This window comes from Coptis chinensis, unplaced genomic scaffold (assembly GCF_015680905.1).
Source record: "Coptis chinensis isolate HL-2020 unplaced genomic scaffold, ASM1568090v1 utg136_pilon_pilon, whole genome shotgun sequence".
Classification (NCBI taxonomy): Eukaryota; Viridiplantae; Streptophyta; class Magnoliopsida; order Ranunculales; family Ranunculaceae; genus Coptis; species Coptis chinensis.
In genome coordinates, this window is record NW_028238102.1 from 63,901 (window position 1) to 88,695 (window position 24,795).

The 24,795-nt window shown below is 37.2% G+C and overlaps 1 protein-coding gene and 1 pseudogene across 2 annotated transcripts; one reads left to right on the forward strand and one right to left on the reverse strand.

The window, feature by feature from the left end:
* The first annotated feature begins 4,453 nt into the window (after positions 1-4,453).
* LOC147474021 (pre-mRNA-splicing factor SLU7-A-like) lies at positions 4,454-6,765 on the forward strand (annotated as a pseudogene). Its single transcript, XR_015210162.1, has 5 exons — positions 4,454-4,546; positions 5,290-5,402; positions 5,724-6,145; positions 6,330-6,465; positions 6,550-6,765. The product of XR_015210162.1 is annotated as a pre-mRNA-splicing factor SLU7-A-like (transcript).
* A 6,930-nt stretch (positions 6,766-13,695) lies between these two features.
* LOC147474022 (uncharacterized) lies at positions 13,696-14,439 on the reverse strand. Its single transcript, XM_086586694.1, has 3 exons — positions 14,304-14,439; positions 14,052-14,147; positions 13,696-13,977 (listed from the first exon to the last, which is right to left on the reverse strand). Exons 1-3 carry the CDS (start codon positions 14,328-14,330, stop codon positions 13,765-13,767), a joined length of 336 nt encoding a protein of 111 aa, XP_086442820.1. The 5' UTR covers positions 14,331-14,439; the 3' UTR covers positions 13,696-13,764.
* Positions 14,440-24,795: the final 10,356 nt, after the last annotated feature.

Below are 24,795 nucleotides of genomic sequence, written 5' to 3' on the forward strand. Positions count from 1 at the left end.
TGGTATTTCATGTATTTGTTTTTTTCTCAAACCAGTTTATCCGGTTAACAAGTTTGTATTGAATCATGGATTTCCCAACAAAAATCAGATGTGGGGCCGAGATTAGTGCACATTGGAATGCATTGGAATGCCTGTGCATTGAAGCAAACCTCATAATAATAATAGCAATTTAATATAAATCATATAAGAAAATCCAATTTCTTTTAAAAGATGGGCCTGTCGATTACATGGGCGCTGATATTGTATATTTGTATTTAGTTTGCTTAAAAGATGGGCCTTATTCCTTTGTTAAGTCTGCCTTTTTGAATGGGCCATTACTACTTAAGACTTAATTCCTCCATTAGATGGGCCTTGCAACTTAAGTCTGATTTGAGATGGGCTTTATAACTTATGTCTGCCCAGTTCATAGAAAACACAACTTGAAATCTGAAACCCTAAAGCCGCCACCATCATCAAGTTCTGGAAGCACCAAATAAAAAGTAGAGTTAGTCCGAAAATGAAAGAAAATACATATCAATCAAGCGTTCAAGACGCACAGATCAATCACGAAAATGAAAGAAACAATGATCTTCTTTCTTTCTTTTTTCTTTCTTTTCTTTCTTTCTTTTGTTTTTTTTGAAATCAAGTTTAGATCTTTGTGTCTCCGCAAGTTGACTATTCTGGCTGACTTTCAGACCCAACCCGTATCCAGTATCCCAGTATCCGTGTCGTACCCGTGTCACACGGGTACAAGGCATAAACTGCCGTATCTGTGCATCATAGAGTAAAGGTAATAGTAAAGCTGTGAGCCAAACAGTTTGCACCATAAAACACTTGTATTGTGCCATTGCCATGATCTACAATCTCGCAGTATCTCAAAAATTCCTTAAAGAAACACTTCATGGGAAACTATCCAATTGTTCAAACATGGAAGGGCCTTGCACACATCATTCTACTCAATGCCTTTCTCCGGGACAACACTTTCCTCCCCCGTGAAATGTGATCTAAACCCGGATCATCTATGCAAAACTAATGGTTCAATGTAGAACTTCAAGAACAAAACAGCCGGACCTCCCTTTTAGATTAACACCTTTCGCGACATTGGCGGAACCACTTGGTATTTTATTGACCTTCTATCTCCAAATTTCCCATATTCAGAATGCTCCAAATGCTTACATCTCTTTGCACTAGAAATGTGCTCGCCATAATTCCAAACACGACTTCTAAAATTCCTCATTTTACTTTTTTCTCTTCACACTTTACCACCCTCTACCATATCCACACTTTTCCGAAACTGTAATTCTTTGGCAAATCAAGTGGACGATATACCCCCAAATCATTTGGGGAAAATACAACCCTAAATCTCTCTTGCACACCTAGAAGAACCCTAAAATTTGATTCCTCCAAGAATAACAATGCTAGGTCAGTTTTAAGCTAGGGTTAGGCAAACCCTCACCTATAAATTTCCAATTGTACAACCTATCAACTTTCTCCTTTGTTACAAGTGTACAAAAATCCGCTTCTCCTATAGAAGAAACAAAGTACACTTGATTCTCTTCAAAAGAGCTACAAAGTGAAGCTAAGTGATCAGCTACACCCTATAAACATGGATAAACGAAATACAATGAATAAAGTGTTGGAATCTCCAAGTGTATTTCAAAACACTTGTGTGTTGTTTAGTCCCACATTGGTAAACCACCACTAGCAAGTGAGGTATATGAGGTGAACCTCTAGCATAAGGGCGTGCCCTTAGGGTACAAAGGCTTTTGTGTTAGGAGGGAGGACTCACCTAAAGCCCAACGCGCGCGCCCGCCCGCCCCGAACCGAGCCGAGTCGCGTCGGGCTTGGGCTGGGCTGGGATATCTAGTGGGTAGTGGATTATCAATTCCCTAAACTGGTTTTTTGGTGTTGCAGCAAGTTTCGGCTTGCTAGAGTTCTACTTCGAGTTGGTTTTGTGAAACCGACTTTGAGAGGTTTCCTTCTCCCATCTGGTAACCGGATCATACCTCTATATAAACACTGCTGTGTCTATAGAGGGGATCATATACAGAGGCAGAGAGAGATAGAACTCGAGTAGAGAGCCGAGAAATCGATCCCGCTCATCTTTGTCTCCATAAACCCAGTATTCAACCCTTTTCAGAAAGAGAGAGACAGAAACAGAAATCGTGATTATTATAAACCCATCATCCCACTTCACAGAAAAACAGTAACACACCCATATTCTTCTTCTCTTCTTCTTCGGCCGGCCGCTTGAGAGAGTTATATTTTGTTCTAGAGGGTAGTCCGTTCTAGTGCAAAGTCGATCATTGTTAACCATTGAATCGTGAGGAAGAGGCATGCTTTGTTGCCTTTCGCACCATTGGAAGGGTGAAATCTTTCCTTAAGGACAGCCTAATCCGCGCCTTGGTTATTACCTGTTATTCTGTCCTTGTCTTCTATTGTTTTCTTTTATCTGCATAAGCGTAAGCAGATGACTCTTGAGGATGTGATCATTCACATTCACATAGAGGAAAAGAACAAGACTCGGGATGAGGTGTTGTCTAAGGAATTCCATTCTAAAGCCAATATCATTGAAGGTAATCCCAGCAAATCTAACAAAACCTCTAAGAAGCAGAAGTCCAACAAAAATAAGAATTTCAAGGTCAAAGGCACTTCTTTTAAAAGGAGTGGTACTGACAATGGAAATTGTTATGTTTGTGGTAAACCTGGACATAGGGCTTTTCAGTGCAGACACAAGAAAGACACTAATGATCCTCCCAATGCTAATATAGTTGAGGGAGATGATATTGTTGCTGCTGTTGTGTCACAAGTGTTCATAGCCCTTTGGGAAGAGGAACCGGGTACTAGATTCTCGGTACCACCCGCCACATCTGTGGTGATGTTGAAGCCTTCTCAGACTACTTACTAGTGAAAGATGAAAAGGTCTATATGGGTGACTCTAGGTCTATTCCTGTTTAGGGAACAAGCAAGGTTCTTCTGAAGTTGACTTCAGGGAAAACCATTTCACTTAGTAATGTTCTTCATGTTCATGAGATCGGCCGAATCTGATTTCGTGTCCCTCTTTGGGAAAAGTTGGCGTCAAGGTGACTTTTGAGAGTGACAAGTTTGTTCCGACAAAGAATAAGGGTTTTGTTGGTAAAGGTTATTGTAATAAATAAATTGGTCTTTTCATGTTGAATGTACTTGACAACATTATTATTAATAAGAATGGATGCATACGCTTTACTTGCTTGACTCTTTTAATATATGGCATGGTAGACTAGGACATGTGAATGTTCAATTATATGAAAAGGATGAAAGCATGTGGTTTATTGTCTAATATTTCTGATTTTTCTAATGATAAATGTGAGATATGTCTTTGAGACTAAAAGCCACGAAGAAACCCCCGCAGAGCTGTGTCTAGAGATAAACTGGATTACTAACTCTTATTCATACGGATTTGGGTGAATTCAGAAGTACCATGTCTAGAGGGGGGAAGTTTTATTATATTACATTCATAGATGACTTCTCTAGGTACACCATGGTATATTTACTTAGACACAAGCATGAGGCAGGTGAGATGTTTCTCAAGTACAAAGCTGAAGTTGAAAACCAGCTTAACTGTAAGATTAAGAGACTTCGGTCTGATAGGGGTGGAGAATATGAGTCTAACCCCTTCCAGGACTTTTGTGACAAGAGTGGCATTATTCATGAGACTACTCCACCATACTCTCCTGAGTCTAATGGAGTAGCCGAATGGAAAAACAGAACACTAAAAGAGATGATGAATGCTATGCTTGTAAGTTCTGGAGCTTCCCTGAACTTGTGGGGGGAAGCAATCCTATCTGCTTGCCATATACAGAATAGGATACCCAACAAGAAAACAGGGAATAAGACACCATATGAGTTATGGAAAGGTCATGTACCTACCCTGACATACTTAAAAATGTGGGGGTGTCTTGCTAAGGTTCTTGTGAACGAACCTAAAAAAAGAAAATTGGGACCTAGAACTGTTGATTGTATGTTCATTGGTTATGCTCATAATAGTGCTGCATATAGATTTTTAGTAGTAAAATCTGATAATAACCTTGTCGATGCTAACACTATTATAGAGAGTAAAAATGCTGATTTCTTTGAGAATATATTTCCTTTGAAAATTGGCATTGAGAGGTTGGTAGCTCCTAGTGAACAACAATCAACAGATCCTGAAATTTCTTAACAAGAAATTCGAAAGAGTAAAAGAGACAGAAAATCCACCAATTTTGGTGATGACTTTTACACATTTCTGCTTGATGATGATCCTGTGACGTATAATGAGGCAATCAGTTCTCGAGATGCACCTTTCTGGAAGGATGCTATACACTCAGAGCTAGATTCGATTATAGCTAATCACACATGCACTACAAGAAAATGGACTTTTTCCCACGGTTGCCCGGTATTTTTTCCCACGGTCTAAAACCTTTGCATATTCTCCCACATATTTTGACCGTAGAAAATGGGTTTATCTTCATTCCGCGACTTTAATACTTTTACCCACGGTTTAAATGTTTACTTGGACCGTGGGTGCAGCCACGAAGAGAAACCGTTGGTACCCATTTTTAGATCCAGGACGGATGTTCCATGCGTTTTGACCGTAGGAATAGGGCTACAAAATAATTCCAACACACAGAAATTAAGTTCCCCCACAGCTTCTCCCCCACCGCCACATGCCTTTTCTCCTTCCCCCACTTAGCTTCTCCCCCACCGCCAGTTACTTTTTCTCCTTCCCCACCGCCACTTACCTTTTCATCTTACTTTGTAAGTTCCATCTTTAGACAATTATTTAATTTTTTTTAAAAAAAAGTAAGGATTTTGATGGCTCTCTTTTCTTCTATGTTCTTTTTCTCTAATTGTGGTGTTGGCGTGCAAATTTGAAGAGGATATTTGGGCTGATTTGAAATTCGTTTTGCAAGCCTTAACAGGTAACTGTATACCTATTAAACTAATCCACCTACTCTCTTTTTTTTTCTTCTCTTTCTCCTTCTCTCATCTCAATAGATTTTACATGAATCTTATGAACTTAAAATGATTTTCAGAAATTTGTGAAGGCATATATTTCAAATGGTGTTCAGAACATCAAATTTTTATTTCAAGCACCGATTTTTATTACAATTTTCATTGTTTTATCTTTCGTTTGTGCTGGAATGGTTGAAAGCTAGCTTGTAAGTCTTATAGGTATTACCTGGAAACAACTAATACCTATGAGATATTTGTATTTTTTTCTTCTTCTTGTGCATTTGCGTTGTTATTTATGTATGTATTAAAACTTTTCTTTGTGTTCTGTTATGTTAGAGTTTGAAACATCAAAGGAAATGGAAGTTTGATCCAAATTACACTAAAGCTTGGTATGACAGAGGTGCAAAAGTTCATCAGGCGGAAAAATATAGGAAGGGTGCTTGTGAAAAGTAAGTAGATTTTATTTTTGGTTTAATAAGTAAATGTCAATATTCTACCTTAGAATTTGGAGGTTTTATATTCCATCATTAGGTGGAGTTGACATAGTTTAGACTATGAAATTTATCAAATGGAAAAATAGGTTCACTTTCTTTTTTGCCTTCAAAATATAAAAATGAGTTGTCAAAATCTTGTATGGAAGGCTTTAATTTATAATTGATGAGACCATAAGCCCGTTTCATGTATACTGTTTATGTACTTATCAAGTACTGTCTAAATGAAAAAATGTGGTGCATTGTATTGATTGAATGAATCATCTTATCTTGTCACAGTTGTGGTGCAATCACACATGATGCAAAGGCATGCATGGATAGGCCTCGGAAAAAAGGAGCAAAATGGACAAATATGTACATAGCACCTGATGAAAAGATCGAGACTTTTGAGCTTGATTATGTTGGCAAGCGGGATCGTTGGAATGGTTATGACACGACAACATTTGCTCGTGTCATTGAAAGATACAAAGCAAGGGATGAGGCCAGGAGGAAATACTTGAAAGAGCAGCAGCGGAAAAAGTTAGAGGAGAAAAACAGTAATCCTAGTGAACAAGTTGAGGTTAGTGAGAGGAGGAGGAGGATGATGATGAAGATTCATTAAAGGTAGATGACGCAAAGGTGGACGAGAGCAAACAAATGGACTTTGCAAAGGTTGAAAAGCGTGTGCGCACCACTGGAGGTGGCAGCACAGGAACTGTAAGGTAAGTGTTTTGCTTATTTCTAAACTATGTCTAGGAGAATGGTCTGTCTTTAGATAGTCTCCCCCACTCTCTCACACACACAACCATACACTAATTTATGTAGTTGACTAGTTTTCCTGCATCTTGAGTAGCAGTTTTTGTAGTTTATGCATCTCGAACCTTTAATTGAAGTTATTGATTTCAGGAACTTGCGAATTCGTGAGGATACAGCAAAATACCTTTTGAATCTTAACGTCAATTCTGCCCATTACAATCCCAAAACATGGTCTATGCGTGAAGTTCCTCTTTCGGACAGTGATCTGAATGAGAAGTTTTACGGAGTGAGTGTTTAAACTTTACACTTCTGATTCATTAATATACACACCTTACTCGTGGTGTTAATCAATTTGAGTTTTGTTCTTCAGGGTGACAATCAGTATATAACAAGTGGTCAAGCAATGGAGTTCAAGCGGCTTAATGTTCATGCTTGGGAACTATATGAAAAAGGGCAAGATGTTCATATGCAGGTAGCTCCTTCTCAGGCTGAACTGCTGTATAAGAATTATAAGGTTATCAAGGAGAAATTAAAGTCTAAAACAAAAGATACAATTATGGAGAAGTATGGAAATGCAAAGAAATGAAGAAGAAATTCCTAAAGAACTTCTCTTAGGACAAAGTGAGAAACAAGTTGAATATGATCGTGCTGGTAGAGTGATTAAAGACCAGGTAAGTTGTTTAACATTTATTCATGTATATGTTCATTGGTTCCCTTGTTTCATTGCCGAGCCTTAGTGTTTGGAAACCCCTTTTAGTCTTCAACAACACTTTTCATTCCCGCTTCAATTTGGATGGCATCTTTTTTCGCAAATTAAACTTCTATGGATGGGTATATCTGGCTTAGTTCACTTATTCACTTAAGCTGCAGACTAGCAGAGCTGTTGGCACTCTGCGATCAATGTAGTCTGATGGGTCTCGACTCTCAAGTTCCATTCATTGGACATTATGAAATAGTTGAAATGGTCAACTTGAGTTCTCAGTTGTCTACTTAGGTGACCTATGGTTTCCAGGTTTTTTGGTCCCTTTAGGTATCTGCTTGCCTTAAATATGATGTGCAGTCAGATTATGATCCTGGCTCTATATTTAGTGATTTTAAATCCTTTTATGGATTAATGCCCCCTCAATCTGTTTTAGGACCGGGTCTATCATTTGTAAACAACTCGATATTTCTCGTATTTCGGTTTTTTCTAAATTTTGATGATTTTGAGATGTAGCCGTTCTCACATATATATGGTATTTTGCGAGGAGACAAAGACTTCCAAGAAGTAAGTATGAGGAGGATGTCTATATTAACAACCATACATGTGCATGGGGTTCTTGATGGAAAGGTCATCGATTGGGGTTACAAATGCTGCAAGCAAATAATCAGAACGCCTCTTCACCTTTGGGCGAGTTGGAATTGAAGGCGCCAAAAGCTACTCTGATTTTATGAAAGCTAACATTGCTAGTAAAGAGGCCACTCAAGGTGAGTCTGCGCTCTATAAAAGATCGCTCTGTAAAAGATAGACATGCTTTATGGTTTTTAGTCCTTCAGCTGTCAAAATTCAACATCTTCATCGATACTATCCAAGACTAGACAATACATACAGTTTTTTGTTTAGGACACCTTGCATTTCTGATTTTGGTATTCAATCATTTGACACAGGCATTTAAGCAAACGTTTGCTCCTTTTGGTATGTGTAGGGAATCTATCGGATTACTGGAAAATGAAGGCGTGATTTACACAACAATCGACAAGAACCACTATAAGTCTGCTTTAAATGGTTGAATGCTCTTTCTTCTTCGAGTTCATCAGTGTTTGTGATTTGGTTTTTTAATCCACTTTGTCATCTTTGTAGCTTTGTCCCTTTTATTATTTTCAGTTTTATTTTGTTCTCTAAAAGTTGTAGATCCTACTATGTTGAAAGAGAAATCGATAGTTGATTTAAAGCTTACAATATTTAATTAATTTGCTAGGTCTCTGTTGATTGCCAGGATTTGCAGGTGAAATAGGAATTAAAATATCAATATTTTTTTTAAAAAAAATAAATAACTCTGCCACGGCCCATAGCCATCGCAAAAGAACCTTTTCCCACGGTCGTCCACTTTACCCACGGTCAAATAACAACGGGCCAAAAACCAAAATTCACGATGCAAACACCAAAGCCCATGCACTAAGACCGTAGGAAATATCTTTCCCCATGGACTATAACCATCGGTAAAACTAATCTTTACCTACGGACTCAAACCGTGGGAAATACTGACCTTTGCCGACGGTTTTTCCTACGGTTTAAAACCGTGGCAATACCGACGGCAATAACCGACGCAAAGACCGTCGCTATTGGTGGGCTTTACCGATGGTCATGACTGTCGGCAGACCATTCCCGACGCACAAAAAGCCCACGGTCCTCCGACGGTCCAAAACCGTGGGAAAAGAGCTTTTCCCACGGTTTTGGACCGTGGCGTAAAACCTGTTTTCTTGTAGTGATGGGAGATAGTTGATCTACCTCCTGGGGCGAAACCTATACGTTACAAGTGGATCTTCAAAAAGAAATTGAAACTAGATGGTTCCATTGAGAAATACAAGGCTAGACTTGTAGTCAAGGGATTCTCCCAAAAAAAGGCATTGACTATTTTGATACTTATGCTGCTGTAACTAGGATTTCTTCTATAAGAGTTCTAATGGCTCTAGCTGCTATTCATAATTTATTTATTCATCAAATGGATGTAAAAAATGCATTTTTGAATGGTGATCTTGATGAAGAAATATATATGATGCAGCCTAAAGGTACGATAGTACCGGGGAATGAGCATAAAGTATGCAAGTTAGTTAAGTCTTTATATGGGTTGAAACAAGCCAAAACAATGGCATGAAAAGTTTGTGATGTCATGATGTCTAATGGATATCACATAAATGATCGATAAATGTATTTACTTTAAATCTTTTAATGTGAATACATATGTGATTATCTGTCTATATGTGGATGACATGTTAATCATGAGTCCTAGCCTTGATGTTGTGAGAAACACCAAGATGTTTTATCCTCCCAATTTGAAATGAAGGATTTGGGAGAAGGCGATGTGATTCTTGGAATCAAAATCATCGGGAAACCGTGATGATGGCTATACGCTTTCACAAGAGCATTATGTTGAGAAGTTTTTGAAGAAGTTTAACTTTTATGATAGTAAGCCCGCGGTCGACACCTTATGTGAGGCAAATAGTGAACTTCAGAAAAATGCTAAACATGGTGTACTTCATCTAGATATGCCCAAATTATTGGTAGTCTCATGTACTTGATGAATTGCACTAGACCTGACATTGCTTATGCAATTAGCAGGCTAAGCGGATACACTCATTGTCCTAGCGGGGAACATTGGAGTGCCTTAGAGACTAGCCAAGCCTTGAGAGGAACAATGAATTACGGCATAAGGTTTAGACAAACTCCACCGTGATAGAGGGGTTATTGTGATGCAAACTGGATATCTGATTCTCATGATATCAAGTCCACTAGTGGTTATATTTTCACCCTAGGTGGAGCTGCAGTCGCTTGGAAATCTTCAAAGCAGACCTTGATAGCTCATTCAACCATGGAGTCCGAGCTTATTGCTTTAGATAAAGCAAGTGCTGAGGCTGAGTGGCTTAGAAACCTCTTGGCAGATCTTCCTATTGGTACAAAACCGCCTCCAGCTGTACCTATGCATTGTGACTGTCAGGCCGCAATAACAAAGGCAAAGAGCAAATTGTATAATGGGAAAAGCAGACATATTCGATGCGAGACTACGATCTATAAAGCATTTCTTTGGAACTGGAGTTGTGGCTCTAGATTATGTGAGGTCAGAGTTAAATTTGGCCGATCCTCTGACAAAACCACTTAACAGGAGACAAGTGGTTGATACGTCGAGGGGTATGGGACTTTTGCCTTAGATAGAGGCTTATTAATCGACGGCAACCCCACCTATGTGATTGGAGATCCCATGAAGTAGGTTCAAAGGGAAAAACAAGTCACCTAGTCGCTCTGGTATGCTATTGTCTTTCTTTGAGACGTCCCACCCTATGACTAGATAGCATTTTTGTATACTTTGTATAACTTGAATAGCAATGAGAAAAATGATGAGTTATTTTACTCTTAATGGAATCCATAGTCCATTATTTTTATGAGATAGTGTATTTTACTGCTATGTACACTTGATGGATATCCACCTACGTGAATGTAGAACTGGGTCGGTTCTTATGAGTATTCAGGCAAGTACTCTAGAGCATTCACATAACACGAGGGGGCCTTAAGGGCCAAAAAAAAGCAACAACACCTTGAGAACGGGCATATAATGAAGGAGCAATGTGGGTGTATGTCCTCTATTTTACTACAAGGGAATGTTGGTTCAAAAGATTTTTAATCCACCACTTTCACGTATTATAAGACATGTTACCCTATGACTGGTTCAAGCCCGAAAAGCACCAGTATCTTATGCATTGTTTTTTCGATTCTCTCTGGCATTTCGTTAACCCATTTCTTTTGTAATATTCTATTCCAAAATAGTGGGGGACTATTAGTATTTTGAAATAGTGGGGGATTGTTGGAATCTCCAAGTGTATTTCAAAACACTTGTGTGTTGTTTAGTCCCACATTGGTAAAAACCACCACTAGCAAGTGAGGTATATGAGGTGAACCTCTAGCATAAGGCGTGCCCTTAGGGTACAAAGCTTTTGTGTTAGGAGGGAGGACTCACCTAAAAAACGCACTTGTAGCGCCCGCCGCCCGACCGCACCGAAGTCGCGTCGGGCTTGGGGGGGTTTACCGGGCTATCTAGTGGGTAGTGGATTATCAATTTCCTAAACTGGTTTTTTGGTGTTGCAGCAAGTTTCGGCTTGCTAGAGTTCTACTTCGAGTTGGTTTTGTGAAACCGACTTTGAGAGGTTTCCTTCTCCCATCTGGTAACCGGATCATACCTCTATATAAACACTGCTGTGTCTATAGAGGGGATCATATACAGAGGCAGAGAGAGATAGAACTCGAGTAGAGAGAGCCAGAAATCGTCCTGCTGCTGCTGTCTCCATAAACCAGCGTATTCAACCCTTTTCAGAAAGAGAGAGACAAAACAGAAATCGTGATTATTATAAACCCATCATCCCACTTCACAGAAACAGTAACACACCCATATTGGATTGTGCTTTTAAACAGACTTAAAGATTACAAGAACTTGAAGGAGAAAAGACAATGGAATTAGAAAGCCTGAAATGAAGTGCACGTCATGTTCAAGTGAAACGTATCAGGGATGGTTAAAGAAGTTAAATGAACTTGTATACAAAAGGGTATGCCCCGTGCCTACGCCCACGCTCGCTCGGCGGCGCGCTACAAAAAAAATGAACAATCAATGTTCATATATGTTTTGGGTATGAACAATCAATGTTCATGTCTGTTTTGGGTATGAACATTTATTGTTCATATATATTTTGGGTATAAACAATCAATGTTCATATTTGTTATGGATTCATGCTTTTTTTTTGTATGAACACGGATTGCTCATACCTTCTTTAGGTATGAACAATCAATGTTCATATCTGTTTTGGGTGTGAACATTTATTGTTCATATCTGTTTTGTTTATACCTATTGTTCATAGCTAATGTTCATAATTGGGGATATGAACAGTTATTGTTCATATATGTTTTGGGTTCATGTTTTCATAGCCACAATCAATGTTCATAGCTGACGTTCAGCATGGGTAGATATGAACAATCAATGTTCATACCTATTGTGGGTATGAATGAAAATAGAATCTATCAAGTCTCACAGTTCAAACCAAAACCAACTTCATTCTAGGCATTTTTCACCATAAAATAATAATAATAATAAAAGATTCTAGTGCCTCTTCAAAGGAAACTAAGGCATGTGTGAATATGAATACTAAGGAAGCTTTTTCATCACGACAAACAATCCGCTGAAAATTTTCCCATTGGGGTAAATTGCACCATACAAAGTGACTTCTAACATCCAAAGAACCAAAACCAAAGCGGGACATCGGGATCATCATCATGAGAAATTCAAAATGTGGCTATAAAGAGATTGTAGCATTCGCATGAAATTTTCGTCTCAAGCACATTGGCAGCAGTAGTTGAAACTTGGAACCGGAGAACACACTATTCCCAAATCGAGAGTGAAGAATGCAATTAGTAACCTCTTCAACAACCCAACCAAGCCATCCATGCATGAACCTCTAGCTGGTGGACATTAATCACTTATCTTGAGTTGTGGGTAGTCTTGATTATTTTTGTTGATGGAGACTTGAAATGATTTTGGACTGAAGTAATGGAATCATTGGCCTGTGAAAATTTCAGAAGTGTAAATAAGGAGGCAAGTATATGATGGTTCAAGGAAGCAAACCAGTAGCTAAGCATGTATCCATCCACAAAAACAATGACGTACCTCGAACATGGATGAAGACGGTGAATCTGGGAGTGATGGACGAGAAGATGTCATCTCACGATCTAAAGCGGAAAGTGTTAGTTTTCGCCCTGGACCAGTCATGGCAGTAGACATATTCCATGGGCAAAAATGTATGTGCTGCCTGATTGGATCAAACTCCATGCCTTGGCACGATTGCGCCCACTTTAGACACATATTTCAGACATATATCATCTAGACAAATGCTTCAAGCAAGACTTCAGGGTATACAACATTTGTAGTAAGCTTTTCAGCGTTTGGAGGTAGAAAAATACTTACGCGGGCTGCGGAAGTGCACCTGGATAATGCCACATATAACTGGCCATGGTTGAAAACTTCAGTTCGAAGATCGATTCCTACAAACTTCACGGATTGTCCTTGTCAGTTATTAAATCAGTATGCAAACGGAAAGATGTGAAAATTTTGGAAATTGTTTCAAGTAAATCTTAAAAGACATGGCTTGACTTGTTTCTAGGCACATAATACAAATTTGACTTTGTGCTAAACGGGAAGGAAGGAGTATCAGATAGCACCTAATTAAAGTTGCATGGTGCATTGAGGAATACTTCTAGGTACATCCATTTTGTACAAGATTTGTCTTATTTTATTTAGGAGGGGAAGAACGTTATGAGACACATCATTGAGGAATACTTCTAGGTACAACCATTTTGTACAGGGTTTGTCTTATTTTATGGGGTGGGTGGGTTATGAGACACATCATAGAGTATTCCCTTTGCACTATCATAGTATCTCCCCTTCCTAATTGGTATGCTCAATAAAATCGATAACACATTTCGTTCTTACAAGGAACAATAAAATGGTGTAGTCTATTCACTAAAATGCTAGAAAATCCGAACAAAAAAAAAGTAAACTTCCAACTAAACCAAAGAATTGTAAAGCCTGTGAATCCTTTTTAGAGCACAGATGCAAGCTAAATCAGAATATTGACATTCTGGTTTTTTTATAAGAGAAAAATCAAATTCTTATAAATAATCAAAACCAATAAAGTAATAGGAAAAGTACTCAAGTAGGATCCAAATTAACCAATTACTTATTTTACTGATAAGACCTAAAGTAAGATACAACGATTACAGAATTGAAACTTCATCCACTCCCACTACAATTTTCTCTTATAAATTTGCATACGCTTCTAAAATCAAGTTTCATATAGATTTGGAAACGAGGTGAATGCAAGCAAAACCAATTAATTTAAGCATAAGATTATTGACGTTTACAAGTGATCTATTAGAAGGATAAGAAAAAGTATGACTGATTACCATGATCATTTTTTGTTCTTGTTCCTGCTCTTCTAGAATTGCCTCAATAAGAATAATGTAAGGTCCCTGCTCAATAATTTCCCAGTGTCCCTGATAAAGCTACAAAAGGAAATCAAAGAAAAAGAAAAATCAATTAATCCTTGTAACATTGACACTTTCAAGTGAAAACATACCTCCAAAAGTTCATTCACCTTGCGCCGTATTAAAGGAATGTCATATCCCATAGGGCGTAGTGCATCTATGGCAGCATCCATCCGTGCTTGACCTATCTGCAATGATATTTTCCAAAACATATGGGGAGATAAAAAATCAAAACTAAGAACCTGAGAAGATGTACCAAAAATTACAAAAAATTAAAAATTAAAACTAAACAAAATAATAATAATAATAATAGTAAATAAATAAAATAAATGAAAAGTACAAACCTTTCTTGGGCTCCCTCTACGCGCCATTGGCAGATATAAGTTCAGACCTGAACGACCGAATACAAGTTCAGACCTGTAAAAACATTCCAAGCAAACACCACACTGTAAGCAAAAGAAAGACACAAATAGAGCCCAACTAATCCAAACCCCGCAACCCTCTCTCTCTTTTTCTCCCCGACACTATCATAAGCACTTTCAAGCTTAACAAATAAGTATAAAACATTCAAAAAGGGTGTGTGTGTGTGTGTTATAATAATAATAAATAAATAATAATAATAAAAAATAAATAAAATAAAAAAAAAGTACAAACCTTTCTTGGGCTCCCTCTACGCGCCATTGGCAGATATAAGTTCAGACCTGTAAAAACATTCCAAGCAAACACCACACTGTAAGCAAAAGAAAGACACAAATAGAGCCCAACTAATCTAAACCCCTTAACCCTCTCTCTCTTTTTCTCCCCAACACTCAACTGATCATAAGCACTTTCAAGCTTAACAAATAAGTATAAAACAATCAAAAAGGGTGGGGGGATAATAATAAAAATAATAAATAAATAAAATAAATGAAAAGTACAAACCTTTCTTGGGCTCCCTCTACGCGCCATTGGCAGATATAAGTTTAGACCTGAACAACCGAATACAAGAATTGGCAGATATAAGTTCAGACCTGTAAAAACATTCCAAGCAAACACCACACTGTAAGCAAAAGAAAGACACAAATAGAGCCCAACTAATCTAAACCCCTCAACCCTCTCTCTCTTTTTCTCCCCGACACTCAACTGATCATAAGCACTTTCAAGCTTAACAAATAAGTATAAAACAGTCAAAAAGGGTGTGTGCAGGGGGGGGGGAATAATAATAATAAATAATAATAATAAATAAATAAATAAATAAAATAAATGAAAAGTACAAACCTTTCTTGGCCTCCCTCTACGCGCCATTGGCAGATATAAGTTCAGACCTGAACGACCGAATACAAGTTCAGACCGGTAAAAACATTCCAAGCAAACACCACACTGTAAGCAAAAGAAATACACAAATGGAGCCCAACTAATCTAAACCCCTCAACCCTCTCTCTCTTTTTCTCCCCGACACTCAACTGATCATAAGCACTTTCAAGCTTAACAAATAAGTATAAAACAAGTTTAAGATATGTGATTTTTTTCCAAAAAAAAATACACCACAAATTCCACTTCATTTATCACAAATCTAAATACAAGAAGTAAAACCTATAAACCCCATAAACATAAACAACTGGAAAGCGTGATACTACACAAACAAGCTGCATTAAACGCATCGAATAAGCAAACACCATGAACACAAGCAAAAGAAAATAGAAAATCACAGCCCATTACGCACAATGCAATCTATAAAAAATCAATCCCCCAAAAACCCCTCTTTGTTTGTCAACTCAAAAAGTAACAAATAAGCAAACCCCAGAGTCATAAACAAAGAAAAGCCAAACCACATTCCCAAACATTAACACAAATACTTCTTCTTTTACTTCAACAAAACCCTTCAACTAATGCAACAGATATAACAGCAAAACCCAACTCTAAAAAAAACATGTTTTCTACAAAATAAAAGATGTTCTCGAAGAACCCCAAAGCGTAAACCCTTAACACAGATTCTTGAAAAAGAAACAAGTGAGTGCAAGTTCTTACCTTTGCAATGTTGCGTGTGTTTTTTTTCACCAAGAGAGCAAGAAGAGAAAAGAGAAAAAGAAAAAAGGACAGTCCTAAACTTTTAAATTCAAATTAATAATAAGATAAACCGAAAAGGTCTTACCTTGATGAGAAGAGATGTGTGAGAGAGCGGCATCAACTAAAAGCTAAAGAGAGCGAGAAGAGAGAGACGGTAATAAGATAAACCGAAAAGGTCTTACCTTGATGAGAAGAGATGTGTGAGAGAGCGGTATCAACTAAAAGCTAAAGAGAGCGAGAAAAGAGAGACGGTCGAGAGAGTTATGTTAAATTGAATCTAATGAGGGCGGATGTTGATGTGTAATGCAGCACACGGTCCCGTATGAGTTAGATTGTCCACGTCACAAGCCAAAAAAACATTGTTAGAGCCGTAGGATGGGGGCCCTGCAGGCCCTACACTGCTATGTATTGTTAATATAGATATGATGTACGATGCGTAGTAGAGTACAACAAGGAGAACAAAAACAAGGCGGTGCCGTTGTGAACAATAGGCTAATCGGCCCTATGGCCCATGAAATATAAAGAAGGCCCAATCCAGGTTGTGAACAAACCACTGCTGGTTGAACGGTTGAACCATAAATCATTCATTCACCTTGTAAACAAGTTTTAGGATAGATAGAATTGTGGGAGTTTAAGGAGTGGCCATGTTGAAGTTTGTTGGGAACTTGAATGCAAACATTTCAGTAGCTCAAAGAGCTTTTGCTGAAGCACAAATCGAAGGCATCGGATGAATAGAGTATTAGTGACAAAATCCCACTTGAGGTGTATAAAGGGGTGTAAAACGGGCCGGGCCGGGCCAGCTCGGCCCTCAAACCATAAAACTCGTATGACTTGAGGGTCGGGCTGGCCTGACCCTCTCAGGTGGTGAGGGGCTGGCCTATGCTAAAATTGTGAAGCTCTAACCCTCACCTTAGCCCTCTCTTTACAAAATTGAGGGTCGGGCTAGAGGGCTAGTTTTGAGGGTCGGGTTTGATTATTCTCTTAAACTCTTCATTTACAGTATAATCTTACTAAATTGATACACGATAAATTAATTATCACGTTTAAATAATATATTTTCTCAATCTTGACTTTGGTTAATGTGTTTAATTAATAATTTAGCTAAAATTTGTAAGATAATAAAATTCAAATGTTTCGTTCTTAGGTTTGATGTGTCGGTGTATTATATGAATCAATAAGAAATGTATATGAGACCAAAAATATAATCCGGTGTTGTAGGTTGTAGAATAACTTGTGTTTGATTAGTTGAAGTTGATTAAAAATTTTGTTACCATTACCATGTACCAAGGATCATATCAAATCACTTTGATTTATATTTTATTCTTGTTTATATATGGTAAAGTGACCTGGGTTCATATCCCGACAAAAGAACAATTGGTTATTTTGAACTAGATTTTTCATGCAACGTTAGAGGAGCCTACACAAAACACTAATTTATGTAAAATATATTTTTCATTTTGCTATTTTATTTATACAATTATGTACTTTTTAACAAAATATAAATAAAATTACATATAAAAGTTGTAAGGGCCTTAAAGGGTCGGGCTGAGGTCGCCCTCATGTTTTCAAATCTAGGCCCTTACTGTAACGCCCGTATTTTTAAATACGTATTTTTATATTTAATTAATTAATTAAATTATTTTATTTTCAAAATTCGTCGGATCGGACTCGGGATATGTGGGCCTGGTTTTTGGGCCCGAGTCGGTGTGTTTTGGGTTTGGACCCAAGTATATAAACACATTTTTCTAGAAAATAGGGTTGGAGAAAAATAAGATATTAAAAATGGAGGAAGAGAGTTTTCGGGTTTGCTAGAGCGTTGAAAAAGGAGGATTCGGCCGAAATTGTTCATACAGTGAGTAGCTATTTTGCTATTTCACCGGATTTGTAGTTACACACATCGGGCGATATTGTTTTCGTTTTTATTAATCGTTCATTATCCCGTTGTATTGGAATTCGTGCTATTGGTGTTATTAAATTTTATTAAATTTCGGATTTTTGATTAAACTGTTAAACTGATAACTGTTGGACTGTTGCGTTTTAAACTGTCGAACTGTGAACAGGCATTCATGGAGGCGCAGCCCATGACTCCATCTTACTGCCTTTATTATCTTGTTGTTTTGTTTTGGGTGGGTTATTTGTTGGTTTGGAGATTGGTGTTAGTGGAAGTTTGGTCGGTGCTGTCGGCACTAATGGCGCCGGTGGTTGGGTCGTTTTTTTGATTGGTTTGTTTGGTTGTGTTGGGTTAGGATGTTTGGAGTAGTGGGATGATGATGGACGAGTGGGGCGTTGAAGCCTGAGGGAGGCGTTAAATTCTTGCCATCGCCATTACCGAGGTGTGGGTTTTGATTTGTGATTTTCGTGGTTTAAACCTGTGGATTGTTGTGTTTTTGTATTGTTTGATGGATGGAGTAGTGTAGTGTGGGTGGGGGCTGTCGATTGGAGCTTGAAGCCCCAATAATGGTCGAAATTCTTAGATCCAGTTTTAAAGGGAGTATATGAAATGTATGATTTGGAGTTTTTGCATTTGTTAAAGTTGGTTGGGTTTGGATGGGAGTCTAACCGACATAATGGAATGGGAATTGGGTGGGCGACTTGGTGGTGGGCCGGTGGTGGTAGCTAGGGAAGAAGATGAACAAGAATGTCAATTTTCGGTTTGGGCCTTGGGCCTTGGCAAATTTTGATTGGGGTGGGCCAAAACCTTAGTTGGTTTTGGGGCCCGATTTTGGGTGTTCCTTGGGCGAAATGTTTTAAGTTTGGGCCCGGATTGTTTTTTAGTTGTTTGGGGCCTTTTTCTATTTGTTTTATTTGGCCCTTTTCTATTTGATTTTTTTGACCAGTTTAACTTAAGTTTTGGGACCAGTTCTAATATTGTATATGGCCCGTTTCATTTTGTATTTTGGACCGAACCCCCTTAACGCTTTTTTTAATATTGCATGGACCAGTCCCTTGGACTTAAAATAGATCCAATCCGGGTCGGGTAGTAATAAATAAGTGGACTTTAGACTTTCGGGTTTTAAGGTTTGGGCTTGACCGGTTGGTCCGAACCGGGACCGTGGTCACGGAGCCCACGAGCCATGCTTCTTTGCCTTAGCTACTGAACCCATGGTTATGATTGAATGAACCCGTCGAACACCTAAAACCGAAACGCTTGAGTTTGAGTTTGACTTTGACTTTTTGACTTTGACTTTTGATTACAGTTTGACTTTGACCATCGACCGATTGACTTTGACGGTTGACTTTGACCTTTGACCATGGACGGTTGACTTTCACCTTTGACTTTGACCGGACAGACGGTTTGACTTTGACCATGACATGTTGAGTTTGACCTTGACCATGAGGTGTTGACCTTTGTAGATTGACTTTGCATTGACCGTTGACTTTGATATTAACCGTTGACTTTGAGATTGGTATGAATGTTGACTTTTCCGCTTTTTCATATGTTTGTTTATATGGATATATATAGTAATAAAAATCATCGGATATTGTATAACTTGGTTTGGTAAATTATCTAATTTAGATTTGACGTGAGTAGTGTGTAAAGCATATTGGGCTTTGATTGTTGATCATGGACGCGGATCGATTTAATTTATCTTCACGCTTTATGTGTATATTATATGGACACATATAGTAATAAAATGTTGTGGAAGCTAGTATATATTTGGTGGTCATTATCTAAGAAAGATTTGACCTTGATTTGTATTTTTGACATGTGATGATATTGAGATGTTAGGAGACATTATATTCCTAATAACGTTATAATAAAATGTATGTGATCACGTTGAAGCATTATGACATGATATCATATGTTGGGATATTTATATTAATGCAATATCTTGAGAAATGTATATACACTCCATTATTTTATATGTGAGATGCTAATATAGCATTGGTGAATATTTTTACGGGAGTGTGGTGTAGTGCAATAAGATATTGCACGTGAAAGTATGAAATATGGTTATGAGATATATTGAGATATTTCTAGAGATTGTGGCTTAGTGCAATAAGGTAATTGACCGCTTGCATTGATATAGTAGAAATGTTTATGAGTCATAGATGTATGACACTTTGAATAAATTACGTGAACGAAAATCCTTAGAACCCGACTACCACAACTCATGTGATTGGCCCTTCCGGCGCTTAAAATTTGAATAGCCTTCGGGAACGGCGTTTCGATTAAAATTTGAATGGCCTTCGGCGACCTCTCTGGCGAAACCCGAATAGTGGTTTGATTATTCCGTTCGCAAAATAGAACGATGATCGCAATATTTTTATGCCGAATTAAGTGCTTACATAGATTTGGCTTCCGTGTGAGGATTTTACGGTGTCGCGCATCCATTTCAGGTGGTTACGCACGGAGTGGCTCATTATGTGCGGAGGCATGTGGATGTACATGTTCGGCGTTGGTTTTGCGATTGTGGTAGCAGCGGAAACTAGGTAAGACATAGATGACGTGATTTTAGGGACACTGAAAGAAAGCCCGAAATAATCTAAGTATGGTAATATGTTGGTAAATGATATATCTCTAGATAGATGATTTGTATATGGTTGGCTGGTTATAGTTTAGTTAGAACCTAAAGCCTCGATGGAGGAACTACATGCCTTATTTATTATGAGTATGGTTTGGTTTGTGGTGGTTAGTGGGAAGTTAAATTTCGATTGGAGGAACTACGCCTAGAGAGATTAGTGTACTTAAGAATGTTAAAGGCTCGATTGGTGGAGGAACTACCGCCTTTATTATTGTGCTTAAGGATGTTGTATTTGTCGTTGAAAGTTAAATTTTCGGTAGAGAACTAACCTGCCGTATGGATTTATATATATATATGTATATTATATGTTGTATTTTAGGACTACTCACACCAAGCATTTTATAATGTCAACCCGATTACATGTTTCTTTATCGGGTGTGTTCATTCAATGAACATAGTTGATAAGTTTTGCGGAGGTTTAGTGATGAAGAAGATTGGTTGCCGCTTGTGGTTTACGTTAGCATTGCATCTCGGGTTGTGTTTTGTTTTCCCTCGAGGTGATATAGATTTTAGGTTGAGATAATATTATTTGCATGTTCATTTGTAAATTGTTTTATAAGGAAGAGGACTTTGTATAAGTTAAAATTTTTTATTGGTTTTAATTATCCCATATTTTAAACTGTTTATGGGCTTTGGAAGTGGAGAGTCGCGTCACACCTCGGAGGAGATCGAAGAGTCGGGGAACAAATAATGTTTTTCCAATTGCCTAAAAATTCGAAATTAGGTGACACTTACCCTCCTCTCAAAACGCGTGAAATTGGTTGAGGGATTGAGGGCCTTTTTACACCCCTATTGTATTCTAAAGAAGTTGGACGGGAATCAAGCTCTGGTGAAAAAAAAAAGGGGTTAACTAGTATTACACCCCACTAGTATATTAACCAATTAGGATTTCACCCCACTAAATAGGAAATTAGGGTCTCTCCCCATTACATAAAAAAAAAAAAAAGAAAAAGAAAAATCAAATTGGGTTGACCGTATATTTTTTTTTACTAATTAGCTCATTTAGTGGGGATGTAATACTAGTAAACCCAAAAAGAAATTGGTGAGCCAGAGAAGTGAATAGAAATGGGAGTCAGATGGGGATAAGTGCATTGTCTACTTTCATTCATGTGCAACATTGACATAATGCATCTCTGATCACTGAAACGCATACAGTAATAAAAGTGGTGGAAATTCTGATTTTGTTCCCAATGTTTATAACATAAAAAAGACTCTGCTTTGCTACGTGTGATATGAGCATGCACTATCTTTGTTGCAATTGTAAATTTATATATGTTAATTTGTATTTACATAGTATTTTTTCAAGAATTGAAGAAGTATGTGAATTTGTATTTAGATATGTGATTACAAATTTACATGCTAACCTTAGCACATGTTTTGTCTTAAAACCGCAATTTCCAAACATACCCTAAAATCGTAAAATCAATTATTCAATTAAAAAAAAACCTATTTGGACCGCTTAGAGTCCGCTTTAATCGGGTCTACCGATTTTTAAACGACTTGGACCTACACGAAGTCGGTTAGGGCCGTCGGCGTTTAACGGCTGCCTAACCGATTTTTTAGAATAGTGGGCCTAATCACTGCTTTTGAAAATCGATTTTGAGCCCCGGATCATTTGGGATTTGGGCCTCAAGTAAAAGTCCCAAAACTCGTTGCCTATCGGCATGTTCATCGTCATGTTTCGCGTTTTTCCGTGCAAACAGCTTGAAAAGATTTAAAAGTTGTACGTGCCAATTTGCTATTGTGGCTTGCGTTTGAAATCAAGGCCCCCAACACTCAATCTTGGTCGCAGTTTTTGGAAACAAAAAAATTGGACTTCTCATCTTTTATATGGCGTCCTTAAGAAAGGTGGCTGCTGGTAACCACTCACACTTCTCTACGTCACTTTCACTAATCCCATCAAACCAAAAAACCAACCCAACTACCTTTGAATATCACGTTAGAAATAGACTAGATTTTGGACCCGGGCATACGCTTGGAATCTATTAAATATTTTTTGTGTCTGAAAAGAACTTTTACAAAATGTCTCACACAAATTTTCGAATCATAATATATTTTTATTGAAAATAAATCGAAATACGTTAATGAGCAGTGATTATGGTGCATAAGTACTTGAAAACTTGTATAACAGTTTTCTTAGATTTATGGTGATTTAACGGCAAATTTTTGAATCAGAATATATTTTTATTGAAAATTACCAAAACACGTTAATGAAAGCGTGATTATGGTGCATAAGTACTTAGAAACTAAGGGATCAAATTGAGATAGCCTATTCACTTTGTGGTTTAAGATATTAATCCGTAATTTTCAAATATAATTATCTTAAACTCGATCTAGCTTGTATAATAGTTTTTTTAGATTTATGGTGATTTAGCGGTAAATCATCACCGCTCAGCTTACGTACTAATATGTACAAATCACTAAAACAGATTGATTGTTTCCATATCCTCAAAAATACACTACTCCCACTTAAAAAGATTTATCACATGAACATGTCCTACGAACGGGTGCCGTTATATTAAATAATTCTAAAAAATATTAGCAACTATGCATAGCTACACTATAAGATATAAAATTTATATTAATTACTTATTTAAATTTCTTGCACCACTCTCTATAAAAATGAAGCATCAAACCTTGATAAAACTCATCGACTTCTTTTTATTGTTAGGTTTAACAATAGAAGTTCGATTGAAGTTTTGTGAGAATACCCAATGTGGCGAAGATAATATTGAAGCTACTTGAATAGCAAAGTATTCTCAATCACAATAAAAAAAATTATGATAAACACTACTTAAAATGCAAAACTATATTTGTCGAGACATTTATTCTCCTACATATAATACAAATATGTTTTAGGGTTATTAGTTCAATACATTTGCATCAAGTTTTTGATTTTCCATTAATATAATTATTCTTTGAGGTTAGTTTAATGTGAAGACGTTGTATCCAGGTTCCAAATTCTCATTAATTATTCTTTGAGGTTAGTTGATGCGGTTGCATCAAGTTTCGATTTTCGTTAATTATCATTTGAAGTTAGTTGATTACAATTGCATCCACTTTATGATTTCCGCTAGTTATTCATTAAGGTTAATTTAGTACAGTTGCATCCAGTTTTCGATGTTTAGTTAATTAGTATTTGAGATTAGTTTATTGCATTTGCATCCAGGTTCTAATCTCCCATTAATTACTTTGTTAGGTTAGTTCAATACATCTGCATCCAGTTCCTGATTTACCGTTAATTCTTTTTCTAGGTTAGTTCGATAGTTTACAATATCTATACAGTTTGTATACATGTAAGAGTCTATTTTTATAAATTCGATTTTGTTTTGGGTTCCTAATTACTCGTAATTACTCATATGAGAAGGCTAAAAAAAATGGACATTTATGCTTTGAGGTTAGTGCGATGCAGTTACATCTGACTTCCGATTTCCCGTTAACTATTTTTTGAGGTTATTTCAATGCGTTTGCATCCAATTTCTGATTTCCCGTTAATTAATCTCTGATTTTAGTTTAATATAATGTAGTTGCATCCAGTTTTTGGTTTTCCGTTAATTATTCTTTGAGGTTAGTTCAATGCAGTTGCATCCAATTTCCGATTTTATGTTAATTGTTCTTTGAGTTAGTTCAATGCATTTGCATCAAGTTTTCGATTTCCCGTTAATTATTTTTTTAGGTTAGTTCAATGCAGTTACATTAAATTTATAATTTCCCGCTAATTATTCATTTAGGTTAGTTCAGTGCAGTTTCATCCATTTTTCAATGTTTCGTTAATTATTCTTTGAGATTAGTTCATTGCATTTGGATCCAGTTTCCGATTTCCCGTTAATAACTCTTTAAGGTTAGTTTAATACATCTGCATCTAGTTTCTTATTATTTATGCTTTGAGGTTAGTCCGATGCAATTATATCCTGGTTTATGATTTCCCGTTAATTATTTTTTGAGATTATTTCAATACATTTGCATTTAGTTTCCGATTCCCACCAATTATTCTATGAGGTTAGTTCAATACAGTTGCATTCGGTTTTTTATTTTTTGTTAATTATTTTTTAAGTTTAGTTCAATGCATTTGCATCCAATTTCCGGTTTCTTATTAATTATTATCTGAGGTTTGTTTGATGTATTTGCACACCGTTTCCGATTTCCCGTTAAATATTTTTCAAGGATTTGCATCCAATTTCTAATTTCCCGTTAGTTATTATCTTACGTTAGTTTAATGCAATTGCACCCAGTTCCCGATTTCCAGTTAATTACTTTTTGAGTT

Bases quoted from the DNA above. Each gene is read 5' to 3' on its own strand.
- LOC147474022 (XM_086586694.1), bottom strand. From the start codon at position 14,330: ATGGCGCGTAGAGGGAGCCCAAGAAAG. The intron at 14,148-14,303 runs GTTTGTACTTTT...ATATCATTGCAG, and splicing joins GTAGAGGGAGCCCAAGAAAG to ATAGGTCAAGCACGGATGGA. The intron at 13,978-14,051 runs GTATGTTTTCAC...TTCCTTTTGTAG, and splicing joins AGGTGAATGAACTTTTGGAG to CTTTATCAGGGACACTGGGA.